Genomic DNA, 24724 nt, shown 5'->3' with positions numbered 1-24724 from the left:
AACCCGTACTTCACACCACATACAAAAATTAATTCTAAATGAATAAAAGATTTAAATATTAAAAAATAAAACTGTTGGGACTTCCCTGGTGGTGCGGTGGTTAAGAATCCACCTGCTAATGCAGGGGACACAGGTTCGATCCCTTGTCCAGGAAGATCCCACATGCCATGGAGCAACTAAGCCCATGTGCCACAACTACTGAGCCTGTGCTCTAGAGCCCACGAGCCACAACTACTGAAGCCCGCACACCTAGAGCCTGTGCTCTGCAACAAGAGAAGCCACCATAATGAGAAGGCCGTGCACTGCAACGAAGAGTAGCCCCCACTTGCCACAACTAGAGAAAGCAGGAGTGCAGAAACGAAGACCCAATGCAGCCAAAAATGAATAAATAAAATAAATAATTTTTTTAAAAAAATAAACTAAAACTAAAACTTCTTGACAAAAACATACGAGAAAACTCTTTGACATCCTATGGGTGGGCAAAGAGTTCTTGGACAGGGCAGAAAAAGCACCAACCATGAAAAAAAATGGATAAAATTTTTTATTTTAATCAAAATTAAAACCTTCTGTTACTCAAAATGAATGTAACTGTTACCCAATACTGCTACTCACTGTGCATTTTTCAAATTTTTCATACAACCAAATACTGAAAGATGAATTTTAGAATGGATCTATATTAAAATGAACATGACCCTACTTCTTAAATTTAGCTACCCCTTCTATGAAATTACACACAAATAGGAGGAAACTAAGAAGTATATTTATCATACACTAACCCAACTTGCCAGTAGAGCATAGGGCACCAACCCACAGCTATCTATTGTAGCTAAGGTCCTGGCCCTTCCGGTACAGCAACATCCTTGTGCCAAGATGTGAGACTCATTAATTATTCAGGCCACTGGGTAGTGTTATCTAGGCAAAGAATGAAGGAATCCTAGAAAAAATAATAGGGATGGAAAATTAGGACTCTTCAGTCTGTAAAAACAAAGGCTAGATAACGTTTATAAAATCATAAAGAGTTTCCACACAGTGAACATATACTTGTTCACTATATCTTAAAGTAAATTAACAGGTGTCCCCTTGAAGTGTTAAACAATTTTCAGGGCAAAGAAAAGGAATGAGAATTCTATTCAGCTATGATAAACTAATAAAACTTGTCTAAGGAGTTTTCTAACCTGACATATAATTAGAATTAAGAATTTACAAGGCAGGGATATCTTCAAGATGGCAGAGGAGTAAAACGTGGAGATCACCTTCCTCCCCACAAATACATCAGATATACATCTACATGTGGAACAACTCCTACAGAACACCTACTGAACGCTGGCAGAAGACCTCAGACTTCCCAAAAGGCAATAAACTCCCTGCGTACCTCGGTAGGGCAAAAGAAAAAAGAAAAAACAGAGACAAAAGAATAGGGTCAGGACCTGTAGCTCTGGGAGGGAGCTGTGAAGGAGGAAAAGTTTCCACACACTAGGAAGCCGCTTCACTGGTGGAGACTGGGGGTGGCAGGGGGGAAGCTTCGGAGCCACAGAGGAGAGCACAGCAACAGGGGTGCAGACGGCGAAGTGGAGAGATTCCTGCACAGAGGATCAGTGCGGACCAGCACTAACCAGCCTGAGAGGCTTGTCTGCTCACCCACCGGGATGGGTGGGGGCGGGGAGCTGAGGCTCAGGCTTCGGAGGTCAGATCCCAGGGAGAGGACTGGGGTTGGCTGCACAAACACAGCCTGAAGGGAGCTGGTGCACCAAAGCTAGTTGGAAGGCAGTCTGGGAAAAAGTCTGGAACTGGCTAAGAGGCAAGAGACCATTGTTTCGGGGTGAGTGAGGAGAGGGGATTCAGAGCACTGCCTAAATGAGCTCTAGAGATGGGCGCGAGCCGCAGCTATCAGCGCGGACACCAGAGATGAGCAGGAAACGCTAAGGCTGCTGCTGCAGCCACCAAGAAGCCTGTGTGCAAGCACAGGTCACTAGCCACACCTCCCCTCCCGGGAGCCTGTGCAGCCCGCCACTGCCAAGGTCCCGTGATCCAGGGACAACTTCCCAGGGAGAACACATGGCACACCTCAGGCTGTTGCAAGGTCAGGCTGGCCTCTGCCGCTGCAGGCTTGCCCAACATTCCGTATCCCTCCCTTCCCCCTGGCCTGAGTGAGCCAGAGCCCCCTAATCAGTTGCTACTTTAACCTTGTCCTGGAACAGATGACCTCAGGCGACCTACATGCAGAGGCGGGGCCAAATCCAAAGCTGAACCCCAAGAGCTGTGTGAACAAAGAAGAGAAAGGGAAATCTCTCCCAGCAGCCTCAGGAGCAGAGGATTAAATCCTCACAATCAATGTGATGTACCCTGCATCTGTGGAATACCTGAATAGACAACGAATCATCCCAAAATTGAAGCGGGGGACTTTGGGAGCAACTGTAGACTTTTCATGGATTACTCGTTGGCAATTTGGCCTTAAATGTGAAGTGACTGCCTCAAACCACCCAGCCAGCTCAACATTTTGAAAGCAAAACTGAGGTTTGCTTTCTGCATCTAATTTGTTTCTGGTGTTATGTTTGTTCTGGTGTTATGTTCTGGTGCTATGTTTATCTTAGTTTAGTATTTAGAGTTTATTATCATTGGTAGATTTGTTTATTCATTTGGTTGCTGTCTTGCTCCTTTTTCTTTAAATATATATATATATATATATTTCCCTTTTCTCTTTTTGTGAGTGTGTATGTGTATGCTTCTTTGTGTGATTTTTGTCTGTCTTTGCTTTTATCATTTGTCCTAGGGTTCTGTCTGTGCGTTTTTGATTTTGTTTTAGTATAGTTTTTAGCATTTGATACCATTGATGGATTTGTTTTTTGGTTTGGTTGCTCTCTTCTTTCTTTTTTTTTCTTTTTTTATTACTTTTTAATTTTTTAATTTTTGGTAATTATTTTTTATTTTAATAGCTTTATCTTATTTTTTTCTTTCTTTTTTTCCTCCCTCTTCTTCTTAGCCATGTGGCTGACAGGGTCATGGTGCTCTGGCGGAGTGTCAGGCCTGTGGCTCAGAGGTGGGAGAGCCAAGTTCAGGACATTGGTCCACTGGAGACCTCCTGGCTCCACGTAATGTCAAACGACAAAAGCTCTCCGAGAGATCTCCATCTCAATGCTAAGACCCAGCTCCATGCAACGACCAGCAGGCTACAGTGCCGGACACCCTATGTCAAACACTAGCAAGACAGGAACACAACCACACCCATTAAAAGAGAGGCAGCCTAAAATCATGAGGTAACAGACACCCCAAAACACACCACCGGACGTAGTCCTGCCCACCAGAAAGACAAGATCCAGCCTCATCCACCAGAACACAGGCACCAGTCCCCTCCACAAGGAAGTCTACACAACCCACTAAATGAACCTTAGCCACTGGGAGAAGACACCAAAAACAGTGAGAACTAAGAACCTGCATCCTACGAAAAAGAGACCCCAAACACAGTAACTTAAGCAAAATGAGAAGACAGAGAAATACACAGCAGATGAAGGAGCAAGGTAAAAACCAACCAGACCAAACAAATGAAGAGGAAATAGGCAGTCTACCTGAAAACGAATTCAGAGTAATGAGAGTAAAGATGATCCAAAATCTTGGAAAGAGAATGGAGAAAATAAAAGAAACGTTTAACAAGGACCTAGAAGAACTAAAGAGCAAACAAACAATGATGAACAACACAATGAGTGAAATTAAAATTTCTCTAGAAGGAAGCAAAAGAAGAATAACTGAAGCAGAAGAACGGATAAGTGACCTGGAAGATAAAACAGTGGAAATAAGTACTGCAGAGAAGAATAAAGAAAAAAGAATGAAAACAATTGAGGACAGTCTCAGAGACCTCTGGGACAACATTAAATGCACCAACATTCGAAGTATAGGGGTCCCAGAAGAAGAGAAAAACAAAGGGACTGAGAAAATATTTGAAGAGATTTTAGTTGAAAACTTGCCTAATATGGGAAAGGAAATAGTTAATCAAGTCCAGAAAGCCCAGAGTGTCCCATACAGGATAAATCCAAAGAGAAACATGCCAAGACTCATATTAATCAAACTATCAAAAACTAAAAACAAAGAAAAAATATTAAAAGCAGCAAGGGAAAAACAACAAATAACATACAAGGGAATCACCATAAGGTTAACAGCTGATCTTTCAGTAGGAAGTCTGCAAGCCAAAAGGGAGTGACAAGACATATTTAAAGTGATGAAAGGGAAAAACCTACAACCAAGATTACTCTGCCCAGCAAGGATCTCATTCAGATTCAATGGAGAAATTAAAACCTTTACAGACAAGCAAAAGCTAAGAGAATTCAGCATCACCAAACCAGCTTTACAACAAATGCTAAAGGAACTTCTTTAGACAGGAACACAAGAGAAGAAAAAGATCTACAATAACAAACACAAAACAATTAAGAAAATGGTAATAGGAACATACATATTGATAACTACCTTAAATGTAAATGAATTAAATACTCCAACCAAAAGACACAGACTAGCTGAATGGATACAAAAACAATACCCAGGGGCTTCCCTGGTGGCGCAGTGGTTGAGAGTCCGCCTGCAGATGCAGGGGACATGGGTTCGTGCCCCGGTCCGGGAAGATCCCACATGCCACAGAGCGGCTGGGCCCGTGAGCCATGGCTGCTGAGCTGGCACGTCCGGAGCCTGGGCTCCACAAAAGGAGAGGCCACAACAGTGAGAGGCCCGCGTACCGCAAAAAAACAAACAAACAAACAAAAAAAACACCCATATACATGCTGTCTACAAGAGACCCACTTCAGACCTAGGGACACATACAGACTGAAAGTGAGGGGATGGGAAAAGATATTCCATGCAAACGGAAATCAAAAGAAAGCTGGAGTAGCAATTCTCATATCAGACAAAATAGACTTTAAAATAAAGACTATTACAAGGGAAAAAGAAGGACACTATATACTGATAAAGGGAAAAATCCAAGAAGAAGATATAACAATTGTAAATATTTATGCACCCAACATAGGAGCACCTACATACATAAGGCAAATGCTAACAGCCATAAAAGGGGAAAACGAGAGTAACACAATCATAGTACGAGACTTTAACACCACACTTTCACCAATGGACAGATCATCCAAAATGAAAATAAATAAGGAAATATAAGCTTTAAATGATACATTAAACAAGACAGACTTAATTGATATTTATAGGACATTCCATCTCAAAACAGCAGAATACAGTTTCTTCTCAAGTACTCATGGAACATTCTCGAGGACAGATCATATCTTGGGTCACAAATCAAGCACTCGTAAATTTAAGAAAATTGAAATTGTATCAAGTATCTTTTCTGACTACAATGCCATGAGACTAGATATCAATTACAGGAAAACAATCTGTAAAAAATAGAAACACATGGAGGCTAAACAACACTGCTAAATAACCAAGAGATCACTGAAGAAATCAAAGAGGAAACCAAAAAATACCTAGAAACAAATGACACTGAAAATACGATGACTCAAAACCTATGGGATGCAGCAAACGCAGTTCTAAGAGGGAAGTTTACAGCAATACAATCCTACCTCAAGAAACAAGAAACATCTCAAATAGACAACCTAACCTTACACCTAAACCAATTAGAGAAAGAAGAACAAGAAAACCCCAAAGTTAGCAGAAGGAAAGAAATCATAAAGATCAGATCAGAAAGAAATGAAGAAAATGATGGCAAGGATCAATAAAACTAAAAGCTGTTTTTTCAGAAGATGAACAAAATTGATAAACCATTAGCAAGACTCATCAAGAAAAAAAGGGAGAAGACTCAGATCAATAGAATTAGAAATGAAAAAGGAAAAGTAACAACTGACACTGCAGAAATACAAATGATCGTAAGAGATTACTACAAGCAACTATATGCCAATAAAATAGACAACCTGGAAGATATGGACAAATTCTTAGAAAAGCACAACCTTCTGAGACTGAACGAGGAAGAAATAGAAAATATGAACAGACCAATCACAAGCACTGAAATTGAGACTGTGATTAAAAATCTTCCAACAAACAAAAACCCAGCACCAGATGTCTTCACAGGCGAATTCTATCAAACATTTAGAGAAGAGCTAACACCTATCCTTCTCAAACTCTTCCAAAATATAGCAGAGGGAGGAACACTCCCAAACTCATTCTACAAGGCCACCATCACCCTGATACCAAAACCAGACAATGATGTCACAAAGAAAGAAAACTACAGGTCAATATCACTGATGAACATAGATGCAAAAATCCTCAACAAAATACTAGCAAACATAATCCAACGGCATATTAAAAGGATCATACACTATGATCAAGTGACGTTTATCCCAGGAATGCAAGGATTCTTCAATATATGCAAACCAATCAATGTGATACACCATATTAACAAATTGAAGAATAAAAACCATATGATCATCTCAATAGATGCAGAAAAAGCTTTTGACAAAATTCAACACCATTTATGATAAAAACCCTCAAGAAAGTAGGCATAGAGGGTACTTCCCTCAACATAATAAAGACCATATATGAGAAACCAACAGCCAACATTGTTCTCATGGTGAAAAAATGAAACCATTTCCACTAAGATCAGGAACAAGACAAGGTTGTCCACTCTCACCACTGTTATTCAACATAGTTTTGGAAGTTTTAGCCACAGCAATCAGAGAAGAAAAAGAAATAAAAGGAATCCAAATCGGAAAAGAAGAAGGAAAACTGCCACTGTTTGCAGATGACATGATACTATACATAGAGAATCCTAAAGATGCAACCAGAAAACTACTAGAGCTAATCAATGAATGTGGTAAAGTAGCAGGATACAAAAGTAATGCACAGAAATCTCTTGCATTCCTATACACTAATGATGAAAAATCTTAAAGAGAAATTAAGGAAACTCTCCCATTTACCACTGCAACAAAAAGAATAAAATACCTAGGAATAAACCGACCTAGGGAGACAAAAGACTGTATGCAGAAAACTATAAGACACAGATGAAAGAAATTAAAGATAATACTAACAGATGGAGAGATATACCATGTTCTCGGATTGGAAGAATCAATATTGTGAAAATGACTATACTACCCAAAGCAATCTATAAATTCAATGCAATCCCTATCAAATTACCAATGGCATTGTTTACGGAACTAGAACAAATGATCCTAAAATTTGTATGGAGACACAAAAGACCCCGAATAACCAAAGCAGTCTTGAGGGAAAAAACGGAGCTGGAGGAATCAGACTCCCAGACTTCAGACTAAATGACAAAGCTACAGTAATCAAGACAATATGGTACTGGCACAAAAACAGAAACATAGATTAATGGAACAAGATAGAAAGCCCAGAGATACACCCACGCACCTATGGTCAACTAATCTATGACAGAGGAGGCAAAGATATACAATGGAGAACAGACAGCCTCTTCAATAAGTGGTGCTGGGAAAACTGGACAGCTACATGTAAAAGAATGAAATTAGAACACTCCCTAACACCATACACAAAAATAAATTCAAAATAGATTAAAGACCTAAATGTTAAGGCCAGACACTATAAAACTCTTAGAGGAAAACACAGGCAGAACACTCCATGACATAAATCACAGCAAGATCCTTTTTGACCCACCTCCTAGGGAAATGGAAATAAAAATAAAAATAAACAAATGGGACCTAATGACACTTAAAAGCTTTTGCACAGCAAAGGAAACCATAAACAAGATGAAAAGATAACCCTCAGAATGGGAGAAAATATTTGCAAATGAAGCAACTGACAAAATATTAATCTCCAAAATTTACAAGCAGTTCATGCAGCTCAATATCAAAAAAACAAACAACCCAATCCAAAAATGGGCAGAAGACCTAAATAGACATTTCTCCACAGAAGATATACAGACTGCCAACAAACACATGAAAGGATGCTCAACATCTTTACTCATTAGAGAAATGCAAATCAAAACTACAATGAGATATCATCTCACACCAGTCAGAATGGCCATCATCAAAAAATCTAGAAACAATAAATGCTGGAGAGGGTGTGGAAAAAAGGGAACACTCTTGCACTGCTGGTGGGAATGTGAATTGGTACAGCCGCTATGGAGAACAGTATGGAGGTTCCTTAAAAAACTACAAATAGAACTACCATATGACCCAGCAATCCCACTACTAGGCATATACCCTGAGAAAACCATAATTCAAAAAGAGACATGTACCAAAATGTTCATAGCAGCCCTATTTACAATAGCCCGGAGATGGAAACAACCTAAGTGTCCATCATCGGATGAATGGATAAAGAAGATGTGGCACATATATACAATGGAATATTACTCAGCCATAAAAAGAAACGAAACTGAGCTATTTGTAATGAGGTGGATAGACCTAGAGTGTGTCATACAGAGTGAAGGTAGTCAGAAAGAGAAAGACAAATACCGTATGCTAACACATATATATGGAATTAAAAAAAAAATGTCATGAAGAACCTAGGGGCAAAACGGGAATAAAGACACAGACCTACTTGAGAATGGACTTGAGGATATGGGGAGGGGGAAGGGTAAGCTGTGACAAAGTGAAAGAGAGGCATGGACATATATACACTACCAAACGTAAGGTAGATAGATAGTGGGAAGCAGCCGCAGAGCACAGGGAGATCAGCTCGGTGCTTTGTGACCGCCTGGAGGGGTGGGATGGGGAGGGTGGGAGGGAGGGAGATGCATGAGGGAAGGGATGTGGGAACAGATGTATATGTATGACTGATTCACTTTGTTATAAAGCAGAAACTAATTTAAAAAATAAATAAATTAATTTAAAAAAAAAGAAAAGAAAAAAAAAAAAAAACTACAATGAGGTATCACCCCACACCAGTCAGAATGGCCATCATCAAAAAATCTACAAACAAGAAATGCTGGAGAGGATGTGGAGAAAAGGGAACCCTCCTGCACTGTTGGTGGGAATGTAAATTGATACAGCCACTATGGAGAACAGCATGGAGGTTCCTTAAAAAACTAAAAATAGAACTACCATACGACCCAGCAATCCCAGTACTGGGCATATACCCTGAGAAAAACCATAATTCAGAAAGAGATATACCACAGTGTTCATTGCAGCTCTATTTACAATACCCAGGACATGGAAGCAACCAAGGTGTCCATCGACAGATGAATGGATAAAGAAGATGTGGCACATACATACAATGGAATATTACTCAGCCATAAAAAGAAATGAAATTGAGTTATTTGTAGTGAGGTGGATGGACCTCGAGTCTATCATACAGAGTGAAGTAAGTCAGAAAGAGAAAAACAAATACCGTATGCTAACACATATATATGGAATCTGAAAAAAAGGTTCTAATGAACCTAGGGGCAGGACTGGAATAAAGATGCAGATGTAGAGAATGGACTTGAGGGCACAGGGAGGGGGAAGGGTAAGCTGGGACGAAATGAGAGAGTGGTATGGACTAATATATACTACCAAATGTAAAATAGCTAGTTACTGGGAAGCAGCCGCATAGCACAGGGAGATCAGCTCAGTGCTTTGTGACCACCTAGAGGGGTGGGATAGGGAGTGTGGCAGGGAGACGCAAGAGGGAGGAGATATGGGGATATATGTATATGTATAGCTGATTCACTTTGTTATAAAGCAGTAATTAACAAACCATTGTAATGTAATTATACTCCAATAAAGATGTTAAAAAAAAAGAATTTACAGGGGAGCGGGATAAAATGAGAGACTGGGATTGACATATACACACTACTACCTATAAAATAAATAATGAATAAGAACCTACTGTATAGCACAGGGAACTCTACTCAGTACTTTGTAATGGTCTCTATGGGAAAAGAATCTTAAAAAAGAGTGGGTATATGTATAACTGATTCACACTGATGTACACCTGAAACTAACACATCATTGTAAATCAACTATACTCCAATAAAAATTTTTTTAAAAAATTTACATAAAGTTCCATCACAGGTTAAGTAAGGAAGGTTACACATATTTGATTATATATAAGGCTTTCTGAGTTTGCTCTCCTGAAGCTCAATATGGCTCCATAGATAAGCTGAACTCAATAAAACTTTACGTAAAACATTATGCTAAAACTAGGTATTATTAGGGACTTCCCTGGTGGCACAGTGGTTAAGAATCCTCCTGTTGGGGCTTCCCTGGTGGCGCAGTAGTTGAGAGTCTGCCTGCCGACGCAGGGGACACGGGTTCGTGCCCCGGTCCAGGAAGATCCCACATGCCGCAGAGCGGCTAGGCCTGTGAGCCATGGCCGCTGAGCCTGAGCATCCGGAGCCTGTGCTCTGCAACGGGAGAGGCCACAACAGTGAGAGGCCCGCATACCGAAAAAAAAAAAAAAAAAAGAATCCTCCTGTCATTGCAGGAGACATGGGTTCGATCCCTGGTCCGGGAAGATCCCACATGCCGCAGAGTAACCAGGCCCATGAGGCACAACTACTGAGCCTGCACTCTAGAGCCCACATGCCACAACTACTGAGCCCATGTGCTGCAACTACTGAAGCCAGCCCTCCTAGAGCCCGTGCTCTGCAACAAGAGAAGCCACCACAATGAGAAGACTGCACACCACAAAGAAGAGTAACCCCTGCTTGCCACAACTAGAGAAAGCCTGCACTCAGCAACGAAGACCAAACAGAGCCAAAAATTTAAAAAACAAATAATAATAATTATTATTATTTAAAATTAGGTATCATTGTAGAAATTAAATTAGCCTATCCTACATATATACACTACCAAACATAAGGTAGATAGATAGTGGGAAGCAGCCGCAGAGCACAGGGAGATCAGCTTGGTGCTTTGTGACCACCTGGAGGGGTGGGTTAGGGAGGGTGGGAGGGAGGGAGACGCAAGAGGGAAGGGATATGGGAACAGATGTATATGTATAACTGATTCACTTTGTTATAAAGCAGAAACTAATAAAAAAATAGCCTATCCTCTCAGAAGGACAATTTTGATAGTTATTAAAATTTTTAATTTATATAACCTTTGACTCAGAAATTCCCACTTCTAGGAATTTGTTCCTCAGATAAACTCAAATATGTAAAAACAAATATATACAGGTATTTTATTTGCAGCATTATTTATAATAATAAGAGACTGGACATGTGCCCAAGTAAGGAGCCCACCTGCCGTAACTAAGGAGCCCCACGTGCAGCAACTAAGGAGCCCACGTGTGGCAACTAAGGAGCCCGCCTGCCGCAAGTAAGACCCAGCGCAATTAAATAAATTAATTAAATATTTTAAAAATAATAAATAAATAAAAATAAAATTTAAATAAAAAAATAATAGTAAATAAATAAGAGACTGGAAACAACCTAAATGCTCCATAAGAAGAGGTGAATAAATCATGGTACATAAATTCAATGCAGCCATTATAAAAAGGCGGGGGCAGATATCTATATGTACTGTTATGGAACATTCTTCAAGTTATATTTTTAAATAAGAAAAAAACGGTGGGAGGAACCAAGATGGTGGAGTAGAAGGACGTGCTCTCACTCCCTCTTGCAAGAACACCAGAATCACAACTAGCTGCTGGACAACCATCGACAGGAAGACACTGGAACTCACCAAAAAAGATACCCCACATCCAAAGACAAAGGAGAAGCCACAATGAGACGGTAGGAGGGGCGCAATCACAGTAAACTCAAATCCCAGAACGGCTGGGTGGGTGACTCACAGACTGGAGAACACTTATACCACAGAAGTCCACCCACTGGAGTGAAGGTTCTGAGCCTCACGTCAGGCTTCCCAACCTGGGGGTCCAGCAATGGGAGGAGGAATTCCTAGAGAATCAGACTTTGAAGCCTAGTGGGAATTGATTGCAGGACTTTGACAGGACTGGGGGAAACAGAGACTCCACTCTTGGAGAGCACACACAAAGTAGTGTGAGCATCGGGACCCAGGGGAAGGAGCAGTGACCCCAGGGGAGACTGAACCAGACCTACCTGCTACTGTTGGTGGGTCTCCTGCAGAGGCGGAGGGTGGCACTGTTTCACCGTGGAGACAAGGACACTGGCAGCAGAAGTTCTGGGAAGTACTCCTTGGTGTGAGCCCTCCCAGAGTCTGCCATTATCCCCACCAAAGAGCCCAGGTAGGCTCCAGGGTTGGGTTGCCTCAGGCCAAACAACCAACAGGGAGGGAACCCAGCCCCACCCATCAACAGTCAAGTTTTACTGAGCTCTGCCCACCAGAGCAACAGTCAGCTCTATCCACCACCAGTCACTCCCATCAAGCCTCTGAGATAGCCTCATTGCAGCACTATTTACAATAGCCAGGTCATGGAAGCAACCTAAATGCCCATTAACAGACGAATGGATAAAGAAGTTGTGGTACATATATACAATGGAATATTACTCGGCCATAAAAAGGAACGAAATTGGGTCATTTGTTGAGACGTGGATAGATCTAGAGACTGTCATACAGAGTGAAGTAAGTCAGAAAGAGAAAACCAAATATCGTATATTAACGCATGTATGTGGAACCTAGAAAAAATGATACAGATGAACCAATTTGCAGGGCAGAAGTTGAGACACAGATGTAGAAAACAAATGTATGGACACCAAGGGGGGAAAACCGCGGTGGGGTGGGGATGTTGGTGTGCTCAATTGGGCGATTGGGATTGACATTTATACACTGATGTGCATAAACTGATGACTAATAAGAACCTGTAGTATAAAAAAACAAACAAAAAAACAACTAATACTAAAAAAAACCCAAAAAACAAAAGGTACAGAACAGTAAGTACTGTATGCTACCATTTATAAAGGAAGAAGGGAAGAGAATGAAGAGGAGATATATATGTACATGCTTACATTTCAGTAGAAAACCTCTGAAAGGATTCAAAATACATTGTTAACAGTGGAAAGACCCCTGTATTTATTTTTCACTACATACCCATTTTTACTATTTCAATTTTTACTATATAGATTATCTATTAGAAATCATTTTAAAGCTTTTGCCATCTACACATTTCATGTACAAAGTTATTCACATCAGGAAAAAAATGAATGTCCATCAATAGGGGAATAGTTTAAAGAAATGATGGAATCTATCATTTAGTTACACCTGCCCTACTGTGAAAATACATATATATATATATATATATTCCACTGTGTGCACTATGTTACTTGTAACTGAGAAAAAACAACGTCCACCTAAATGTCTATCAATAAAGATACATCTATGCCATTCTATGCAGTCAGAATACCATAAAATATTGTAGACTGAAAAAAGCAAGTTTAAAATAATAAAATTTCATTTTTGTAAAGAAAATGAAAACCTAAATTATATTTACTTTATGCATTTCTACAAATTTGAGTTTCCTAATTCAACATACACACATGTATATAAATGTATAGATATATGTATAGATGTTTCCTAAACATGGAGTAAGTGTCTAGAAACAGAAACATCAAACTGTTAACAGTGGTTACATGGAGAAAAGGAATTGCGGAGAGGGTCTAAGAATTTTCACTTTTTACTTTAAACAATGTAATTCTGTTTGACCTTGTTTGACAAGTGTCAATACCTCTGCAATCAAGGGGCGGTGGGGGGAGCCGCTCTAAAAAAACTATAGGATATACACCCATTTAAAATGATGCCAAATACACAACATTGTTAAGCAACTATACTCCAATAAAAATCTATTTAAATTTTTTTAAAAATAAAATAAAATGATGCCAAATAGTCTCAAAGTATCTCCCTTGAAGATACTTATTAACTACAAAGGGAAAAAGATAGTAAGTATAAAGTAGAGAAACCTTGCAGATACCAACTTAACCAAATGATTAAGATAAATATCACCAGTAATAAGAAATATTGATATCAAGAATCCCTTAATATGATGCACTGAGAAGGATATGGTACCATTTTTGTGTTATTCTTGCCAAAAATGTATGCCCTCATTCCAAACTTAAGAAAACATCAAACCCAAATTAAGGAACATGGCACAAAATAACTGCTCAATATTCTTTTTTTTTTTTTTTTTTTTGTTACGCGGGCCTCTCACTGTTGTGGCCTCTCCCCTTGAGGAGCACAGGCTCCGGACGCACAGGCTCAGCGGCCATGGCTCATGGGCCCAGCCGCTCCGCAGCATGTGGGATCTTCCCGGACCGGGGCACGAACTCGTGTCCCCTGTATCGGCAGGCGGACTCTCAACCACTGCGCCACGAGGGAAGCCCTGCTCGATATTCTTGAGTAGTCATGTCAAGGTCATGAAAAACAAGGAAAGATCAAGACACTGTTACAAACTGGAAGAAGACTATGAAGAAAGTGAGACATTGTTACATACTGGGAGAGACAAACAGGTGGGATGTAAGATGGGATCCTCAATAGGATCCTGGAACAGAAGAAGGACATTGGTAGGAAAACTGGTAAAATTTGAATAAGGTCTGTCGTTTAGTTAGTAGCAATATTAATTTCTGGTCCCTAATAATTGTTCTACATTTACGTGAGATGTTAGCATTAGGGGATGCAGGAGTGAGGGATATAAGAGAACTGTTTGTTCTATTTTTCTAAGTTTTCTAAAAGTCTAAAATGAGTTCAAAATAAGAAGTTAGAAAAAAAGAGCTGATAACTGAAGATGTCTATTTCCATCTAATGGAAAGGCATTGAAGATACACAGTACATTAAAGTAGGTTACAAAGCAGCGTGTATAAAATCTTATTTTGGTTATATGTTATATATATTAACATGGGGAAAAAGTTAGATGGAATATATACCAAAATGTTAACAGTAGTGGGTAGTGGGATTTTAGCATACTTTCATGGAATTTGTATGTCTGCTTACCTAATATGAATAATATCCTTACAGTTATTCCATATTTTGGCAGTAATTTTTTAACTGTAAAATTTTAAATATTTTACTAAAATCTTTTTTTTTAAATGAACTAAACCTTCCAATATTCTAACTCCAACTTTTCTAGGATACTCACAAACCAACAACTTGTGTTCTCTGCATACCTGGCAACAACTATAACTAGCAGATTTAATGTTCTATGGTGTACCTAAAATTCTTCTCTTCAAACAGCACTAAAGAAAAAAAAATCCTGTATATTCAGTCCTATACACCAAACAAAAACCTTTTTCTGTCCTTCCTAATTATGGAAGGCACAGAACTAGTTTCTGTTCTAGTTTTCAAGAATATTTTCAAGAACATGAGAAACTTGAGAATCACCAAAAACCTAAGGGATTTATTCTGGTTCAAGTCCTTCATTTAAAACTGAGTGACAAGGAAAAAGTAAACTGGTTTGTTCAAGACTGAATAGTATCAGGGTCAGGAATAGAACTTAGGTATCCTGACTCCCAGAGTTCAGTGTTCATGCTACTTAACCAAATATAAATACATTATTCTTTTAAATTTACCCTTAAGACTTGCTCAATTTCACTTTAATAGTGAAACAAAACAAAAAACAAAGCTTTGTCTTCTTTTTAATTTTTCCCTCTAAATGAATACCACTAAATATTCTTAAATTATATCCCTGTCATTACATGTCTCAGTCTGAGGAACTAATATTTTAAAATGTTATCCTTACATAATTGGATGATTTGGACAGAATGTCTGGGTGTTGATGCCTTCAATGCCCTCTCCACTGACCTTACCACTAGCTCTCTATCCTTCCACCTCCCCCTACCTCAGTTGTTCCTTAAGGTCGATTTAGCTCAAAGCCCACCTCCATGAACACTTCACTGACCCATCTAAGAAAATTTCTCTCCCCTGTAACTCCAATGCAGCACTTACTAAAGAAGGTACTCATTCAGCACCTGTACCTTTGCCAGATAACATTAGTTGCCTTTAAATATGTACATCGAGCCTCTTCAACCAGATTTTTAGCTCCTTGAGGGAAGGAACTTTCCTTCCAAATCCTTGTATCCACACAAGCCTATCTCAAGTACTTAACAAAAGGTCTCAGTCATTGTTGAAAGTTATAGACTTCTTGCTAAAGAGAACAAAGCAAATGATAACATTAAGCCTTCTAAAACTGTTTACAAAATTCTTACAGGAGACAAAGAACAAATATGCTGTTTCACAAAAATTTTTTCCTAGATGACTGCCACAAGTATGAAAAAAATTTTTTCAACTAAGATTTCTGGGTTTTTTTCCTAGCTAAGAAAAACTATAGAGGATGTATTCTACTGGGTGACATGTTCAGGAATTACTGGTGACTGGAGTAGGTTTGATTCTTTGGTTGGTTGCTTTTAGTATTTTCTCCAATTTGAGACATGATTAAATTAAGAAATTTTTATTTTCATGTTCAGGGAAAAAACCTCTTTTTTCAACATCTGGAGTTAAGGGAAGACTTTCCCAATTGACTGTTCTGTAAAAACAAATTCTCACAACATTTAAATCCCCAAACATTCCAAACATTTTCCTCATCCCCATGGAGATTAAAAAATATGTTTTCAACTCTGACCCAGGGACTGGGATGACTGGTAACATCAGTCTGAAAGCAGAACTTACTTTAAGTACACTAGGTTCCTTTTGTTCAAATCACAATTTACCCTTCCTTAGATAACTGATGGACATCTACGGAGGGCCTGTAATTCTGTTTCTAATTCTCCTGTTTTAAAGGCATAACAAAATCTGGAGGTGGTAGAACTGCTCAAAGCAAGTACTGGACTAGTAATTGGAGCACCTCTAGGCACAAGGAAATCTTTTGGTTATACTAAATTTTCTTGTAATACTATTTGACAGATTTATGAAGTTTAAAAACAAGCAAACAACAAAAACCCTAGTGCACCCACTTATCCCATAGGGAAACCCTGTCTAAAACATATCTGATAATCAGCTCCCTAAGCCTGTCTGAACACATCCACTCAGCCAACTTCCATTCTTACAGCTCATACTTAAACCAAAATCTACCTTTCTGTAACTTTTATCCTATGCTGCCTGAAATAATCCAATACAAATTACTCTGCTCTTTCACCCAACAACCTATCAAATAAATGAAGCTAAATATTATGTCCCTCATTAGTTTCTTTATTCCAGGGCTAAACAGGAATGTAGAAACTAAAGAAATCTGTTCATTCCTAGAAATGAAATTTAGCCATCCCTAATGACATGGTATCCAGCCCACTCTCCATGTTTACCACTCTTACATAGAACATGCACAATATGTACATAGGAGTGGGACTGCTTATTACCTTCCTTATCCAGGACACTAAACTGCTTTAAAAGATCACTTTTTTGCTTGTTTGGCAGCCACATCACATTATGACTTAGTGAGTTTGCAGAAAAATAAAACCCTCAAATCATTCACATAAGAGACCTAGTCCTACACACAAATACCCAGTCCTAGACATAGTTTTTACTTTCATGACAATTAAATTTCACCTTGTTAGTTTTGATGCAAAATTTAGCCTAAGGAGATTTTATGTGTGTGTCCTATAACATATCGGTCCTATAATATGTCTGTTAAGCCTTGTGTTGTTTTGTACATAAGTCTACTACGTCCTCATGGCATTGATAAAGTTAGCCAGAATCAAATATAGAGTAGTATGACAAATAAGGCCCCTCTCTCTTCTTTCCTGTTGAGATAATATACATACATGTATGCTGTCAGAATTTAGTTTTCGAAAGCTTACCATCCCTCCTAAGCCTTTCTCTTCCTTTTCTGCTCTGACCATAGGGCTCATGCTCCAATTTTCTAAGCTCTCCTTGAAGTCTCCGGATGAATGAAGTCTGGTTTCCTACACTATGGGGTACATATCTCATATTGTCTTTCTACTGTATTGAATAAATATTTCCAATACAACTAAAATTCTTTCTTAGATTGCAAGGCAGAGTATGTGTATATAAAAACATAAATGGATAAATTTACAGATTTTTCCTCCTGTGGCTAAAGTCATTTCTAGCTTATCCAACAATACCAAAAGTTCAAAGGACTTTTAAAAGGTAGTCCATAAAGACACATTAAGTGGTTATAGCCCCACTCCTCCAAACAAGTCAAACAGACTTCGTTCTGAAGAATAGCATTAAGTAAACTATAAGAAGGAGAATTACATTCAAGTGATTAAAAACAAACTCCATTCTGGACAGGGCCTATGTCATTCCTGGATAGCAAGTAGGCACTTATGGAAGCACAATAACTCTTCTGGGGTCTTTCAATAGCATTTATTTAGTAGAGCATATTTCCATAAGCACTTAGCTTACTACAGGGTGTAACAATATTAAAAAAAAACTGTACCAAATGCTTTAAAAAAACAAACTCATGAAATAACTTTTGTTTCTTCAACAGGAGGCATGTTAACCAGAATATCTTAGAAGAACACATAGGAGTTCACAGAAATCACTCAGTACTAAAGAGGTCTTAACAGTTTGTTTTAAGCCATCTGAGTTAAAAGCTTAAAGAAAATTGTTTCACAGAACACAACATATGATTGACACCTTCAAAGAAATCTGAGGTAACCCTCAAAGCCAGCACACATGAAGAAAGGACGGGCAGGATACTGCATTGGTTCATCCTGCATCACTGATTTATATATGTATCTACCCAGACAGACACTATGCAGTACTGAGGACAAAAACCTCTTTATCTACAAGACAATGTCTGTTATTAAACATAAGCAGTCAGTCTCAAGCACCAGCTCATCTAGATAAATTACTAGATAAATTACTAGTAGGACTGAAGCTGTCATTCTTTTTTATTTTTTTATTTTTATTTCAATTAATTAATTAATTTATTTATTTATTTATTTATTTTTGGCTGTGTTGGGTCTTCGTTTCTGTGCGAGGGCTTTCTCTAGTTGCGGCAAGCGGGGGCCACTCTTCATCACGGTGGGCGGGCCTCTCACTATCGCGGCCTCTCTTGTTGCAGAGCACAGGCTCCAGACACGCAGGCTCAGTAGTTGTGGCTCATGGGCCTAGTTGCTCCACGGCATGTGGGATCTTCCCAGACCAGGGCTTGAACCCGTGTTCCCTGCATTGGCAGGCAGATTCTCAACCACTGCGCCACCAGGGAAGCCCGAAGCTGTCACTCTTGACTTGCAGTTTTAGAACTTAACTTCATCGGACTCTACAGAATTTGGTACTGAAAATCAGAATTTTCCCTAGCTGCCTACAATAGAAATGAGGAGATGCTGATGAAAAAATAACTGTCACTAGGCTATGCTATGATCTGGCAACAAAGCACTTGAGTCAGGACTCAAGAGACTTTGGTTTTGGACTTCCCTGATGGCGCAGTGGTTAAGAATCCACCTGCCAATTCAGGGGACACGGGTTCGATCCTGGGTCCAGGAAGATCCCACGTGCCACAGAGCAACTAAGCCCATGCGCCACAACTACTGAGCCCGCGTGCCACAACTATTGATCCCACGTGCCACAACTACTGCAGCCCGCGTGCCTAGAGCCCGTGCTCCTCAGTAACAGAAGCCACCACAATGAGAAGCCCACACACCGCAACCAACAGTAGCCCCCACTCGCTGCAACTAGAGAAAGCCTGCATGCAGCAACGAAGACCCAATGCAGCCAAAAATAAATAAATAAATTTATTTTTTTTTTTAAAAAGAGAGACTTTGGGGCTTCCCTGGTGGCGCAGTGGTTGGGAGTCTGCCTGCGAATGCAGGGGATGCAGGTTCGAGCCCCGGTCCGGGAAGATCCCCCATGCCGCGGAGCGGCTGGGCCCGTGAGCCATGGCCGCTGAGCCTGTGCGTCTGGAGCCTGTGCTCCGCAACGGGAGAGGCCACAACAGTGAGAGGCCTGTGTACCGCAAAAAAAAAAAAAAGAGAGAGACTTTGGTTTTCATCCTCGTTTTCTCACTCTAAGTATGTTCTTACTACAGAAAACTGTGCTCTGGCCTAAAATAATAGATACAGATTTCTAAGGAAAATCACCTCCACTGAAAATAGCATATAACTTCTCATTCATTCCTCTATATCTCAATATTTTAAAGTCAACTCTAAAAAGACTATGTTATCTCTTAAAGATCCCCTATACACATGAGATTGTAGATAATTTTTCCTTGACATGATCAGGAAATGACCATGATCAAGTCAGACATGATCCTTGCCTTCACGGAACTTACATTCTGGTAGGAGAAACAGACATTTAAATAAATAAAGACAATACAGTAATCACAGATTGTAGTAAGTGCAGTGGAGGAAATAAACAGGGTGCTTCGACAGAGAATGGTAAAAGGAACCCATCTTTTAGACAAGGTAAGTATCAAGAAAAAACAGAGGAAAAACACTCTATGAAAAAAGAACAGCAAGCAAAGGCACAGGCCCTGAAGTAAGACAGAGCTTGGACTTATTTTGGAAGCTAGGGTGGCTAAAAGTGAATGAAGAGAAAGTAACAGAAAATGAGGGGAGATGGAGGGGCCGGATCAGGCTGGATCTTGAAGAACATGTAATGAGTTTAGATTTTATTCCAAGTAGATGGGAAACCACTGAAGGAATTAGGCAAGAGATTGACATGATCTGATTTAGTCTTACAAAGATTTCTCTGGCTGCTCTGTGGAGAAGGGACTGGAAGAGGGCAAAAACAGAAGCTAAGAGACCAGTTAAAAGGCCACTGCAGTTGCCTAGGCAACAGATGGTGGCTAGGACTAGAGAGATGGAGTGGAGACAGACAGAATTGTTTGTGTTCAAGAGCTATTACGGAAGTGTCATCTACTGTGACAGGGATAACAAAACTAGATGTCTCCCTTCTTTGCCCTCCCAAAACCTGGTCTTTCCTCTCAGTATATGACACAGCCACAATCATGAATACTTAAGTCAAAAACTGGGGATCCAGATGTCATCTGTTTCTTCCCTTTTCCCTCATGCCTACACCATAAACAAATCTTTCTACTTCTACCATACTTCCATAATCTCTCCCCAATCCATCCACTTCTCTTCATCTCCAGTGATATCGCTTTAGTACAAGCCACCAGCAACTATGGTTTGGTTACTGTAGTAGCTTCCTAATTGCTCCTCCGTGTGAAACACTTTTTAGACATCCAAGTGGATATGTCAAGTAGGCAGACGGACCTGTGACTGTGGAGCTCAAAAGTGAGATCACCCAGAGATACAAATTTGGGAACTGAACGAATACAGATGATATTTAAAGTCACAGAACTGGATGAAATCACATGGGCAGAGGATGTAGACAGGGAAAAGAAAAGAGTTTAGTACCATACCAGGAGGCATCTTTTGAGATGGACTTAATAAAGAAAACCCAGTTAATGAAGACAGAAGGCAGAAGTTCTGTCAGACCACTCCACATACTATGAATTCCCAATTTTTCTCGCTCTTCACCTTCCTAGGCCCAATAAACTACCCTCTCCTAGAAACTACACCCTATGACACTGCACTACTCTCACCTCCTACCTGCTTGGCTGCTCCCTTTCTAGCTCCTTCCTCCACTGTCTGTCCCTGAAATTCAATCATTCCTGTCTTCCTCGCTTCTCCTTCTCTTCCTCCCTCCCTCTCTGTGTGACTGTCTCTTTCTCTCTGTGTATGTATAAACACACACACAAACACAGACTTTCCTCCTCAAAGATCTTATCCATCCCCACAATCTCAACTGTCAACTCTATACTGAGAACTTCTAAATGTCTCTGGCTAAATCTTACTCTGTGGCCCACAGACCAGGACTTCATTTGCAGTGCATGCTTGTGAAAATGCAAATTCTCAGACCCCACCCTAGACCTACAGAATCAACTCCCCTAATGATTCTTAAGCAATGGCTCTTCTAATAAATGTCCAATAATTCGTACCTATTACTTCACTCTAATTGCATGCTATGTGATGTCAGGAATTTGAGAGACTTCATGCCTGTTGATTGCAACATGACAGAAAAAAAACGATCTGGGGTCTAAGAAGGAAGTTTGATTTAAGGATAACAGAAACTATATAATACCCAGGGACAAGACTCTAATGGAATTGGTAAGATTTCTTAGACCTCTGTACTGTCCCGTATTTACTATTTTGTTTTCCCCTGCCTCCCAATGGTGATTTAAGATTCAAATCATTCAAATGTTAAAGAATCTCTGAGCTTGCTTCGCTTAATCGAGAAGAAGAAGTAAACTGGAAAAGCCAGTGTCTTACTCCATTGTCAGGATAAAATTGAAGGTGGTATTTTTAAAAAGAATAGGAAACTAGGAAGATGTCTGGAGTCCTAAAATAGAGAGAGCCAAGCCAAAAAAGTGATCAGGAGGCTCACCAGTCACAGGTCTTCATTCATTTACATCACCCTATCTTGTATTAAAATTTGAGCACTTGTCCTACCTGTGTCTCTAGAGTGTGAGTTACCTGAGGCTTTTACACTTCTCTTGTCATCTACCTACTATCTTGAAAAACCCAAAACCTTGCCCAAAGAAATCTAATATTGAAGAGTTTGCAACATAATTTTAGCTGGATTCCTGTACCATTATCTCCAATTCCAAATAAGTAAGATCCAGATTGATGAGGTTTTTTTGGTACCACCTGGAAGAAATTAATATATCAAAGCTTTAAATAAACACGAGTCACCTTTAGCAATATAAAATTACGATAACACTTCTGACCACAGCACAGTTTCTCCACTCCTTAGAAGATGTCAAAAGCACAGCTTTACCTTAAGACCAGATGTTTCAGCTGCTTCTAAAGTTTCCCTATCTTCTCATTTCTTATCATCTCAAACACATGCTTCCCCCTTCAATACGGTGAAATGAGGTTGAACTGCTACTTGGGGTAGAGGATGGTTGCAAGCACTGCCCTAGTTGATGGCCAAACCTTAGTCCAACTCCTTCCCCACCTGATTTCTGTCTCCCAGCCAGTCTCTTCAGTCCCTGAGGTGGACTCTTTTCTGGAGCTCACTCTGTTCTCTCATAAAACAATGCTCAAGTGTCTGCAGGGTTAAAATACTTCAAAAATGATTTTATTAAAACTACAAACCAAAGAAACTTCAGAAAGAGGTGTATATCCCACACCTTTCTATATGCACCAATAAAGATAAATTAATAAAACTCTTCACATCATGCAGTGACCAATATTTGAATATTTTCTATATACCTCCCCACTAGGTGCCTGGGGACATCCAGAACATTCCCTAATGTTACCCCCTACCACTTATCCTCCTCAGTCAGCTTTCTCCCTGTAGTCAGACTATTGACTCAAATTTACTATCTCTGCCCTCCCTTTTTTTTTTTTTTTTTGGTTTTCAAAATACAAGGGCAAAGTATAGATTCCGATATTAATTAATGGTATCGCTCTGACTTGAAACGTCTGAAAGTCTGTTCTTCATCTGTAAAAAGCAACGACAGATGATGGGTTTCTCCACTGAGGATTAGGACTGGATTCTCAAGATGCTACAACGAAGGACTACAACTCCTACACCCCATATCTTGACGTGAGTTGACACAGGCAGCATTCCCTGTCACTATCATGCCCCACCCAGCCAGCTATGCGATACAACACTAGGTGCTGCGTCCTGGACGCCTATCGTCTAGGAGGGGTTAACACTACGTCTGTCGGAAAATGGCTCTTCCTCCAAACCCCTACACCAGACCATCTAATAACATTACCAGTTCTTTCTATTTCAGGATAGAGACAAGCTTGAACTCGTCACGGCTAATAAATGACAAAGTCATTATACACCGGAGACTTGGCCGGCAGGAATGTGGGTGATGACTAACTTTATTCTGTGGCTTCCTTTCAGATCAATCCATACGACTCCCGCTCCCCGGAGCCACCGTAAGGGGTGAAGCCCCACATCCTCCTGAACGCGGTAGTGAAGGACTCGGGGGGGACAAAAGCAACTAGCCTACACGGACTTACAGACGCCAGTCGTTGTGGAGTCTGAGGCAACTCCGTGCTGACTTCCATCCTCTCTGCGTCCCCAGCCTCCTCTTCCGCCATCTTAAGGAAAACTGACACCCGCAGTTCCAGACCCCCCGCCAGAGGCGAGTGGGAACCTGTGGCCGGTCCCAGAGACGAAGGGCGACAGTTTTACGACGGCCCCTGAAGTCGGGTTTGACGCAGAATCGAACAGCGGTTTCCGGTCCGCTTCCGGAAGGAGGCGTCACGGCCGGTGCGGCTGTTTCTTCCCCTCATTTCTTAGTCACAGTGCTTGGTGGCCGAGTGGTTGTATAGCTGGTTTCGGTGCTGGGAACTGTTGCATCTACGAGGTGAAAAACAAGTTCAGCGTCCATTATGAAAGGAAGAAAACTGTCGGGGCTAAGTGAGAACCTGCTCTGGGTCTCTTTCTGGTCAGGCTGTTGTTGGGTGTGTTTTGCCTTCCTAAGTACCTGCATTGGTTCCCCAGAGCTCACAAAATGAAAAAATACTCAAAGATAAGCTCTCTTTAGGAGCGTAGCCTGTGGGAACTTGCACATGCGCGCAAGAAAGCTTGGGCCCCAGCAGCTCTTGGGAGAGGTGGTGAAGTAACGAGAAATGGGAAACCTAGTCATTCAGCGGCAGAGGAAAGACGAAATAAACGTGGTACATCTGCATTATGGAACATCGTGTAGCTCTTAAGGAGAACAAAATAGCTCTGTGTGAAAAAATAAAGATAAGTTAAGTGGGAGGAAAATGCAATCAAGTTGCCACCAACTATGGTTTGGCACTTACCTACATGTTAAATGCGAAAGTAACAGTCTTGAAAGGGAAGAGAGCAAACTATTAATAGTTAGCTCTGAGGAACAGGAGAGGAGAGAGGTGGTCTAGAGCTACTTTACCTTCTGTATTGTAAACTGTTTACAAAAGAAGTAATTTTAAAACGTATTTTTTAACAAAAGGAAAAAAAAATAAAGCTCCTAA

At 40.2% G+C, this 24724-nt stretch overlaps 1 protein-coding gene across 2 annotated transcripts in view; it reads right to left on the bottom strand.

The window, feature by feature from the left end:
• UBR1 (ubiquitin protein ligase E3 component n-recognin 1) overlaps positions 1 to 23946 on the bottom strand; it is a 159926-nt gene extending 135980 nt beyond the window's left edge. For both annotated transcript variants that reach the window (XM_081229400.1, XM_081229401.1), the window contains exon 1: positions 23744 to 23946. In XM_081229400.1, the coding sequence (XP_081085526.1) occupies positions 23744 to 23824 (81 nt within the window). In that variant the 5' untranslated portion in view covers positions 23825 to 23946. The remainder of the gene's footprint in view (positions 1 to 23743) is intronic.
• Between the last annotated feature and the right edge of the window lie 778 nt (positions 23947 to 24724).

Source organism: Mesoplodon bidens (assembly GCF_964165515.1).
Source record: "Mesoplodon bidens genome assembly, chromosome: 3".
In the NCBI taxonomy this organism is placed as follows: domain Eukaryota; kingdom Metazoa; phylum Chordata; class Mammalia; order Artiodactyla; family Ziphiidae; genus Mesoplodon; species Mesoplodon bidens.
Note: the sequence above shows the minus strand (reverse complement) of the source record. Positions and strands in the feature narration are given on the sequence as shown.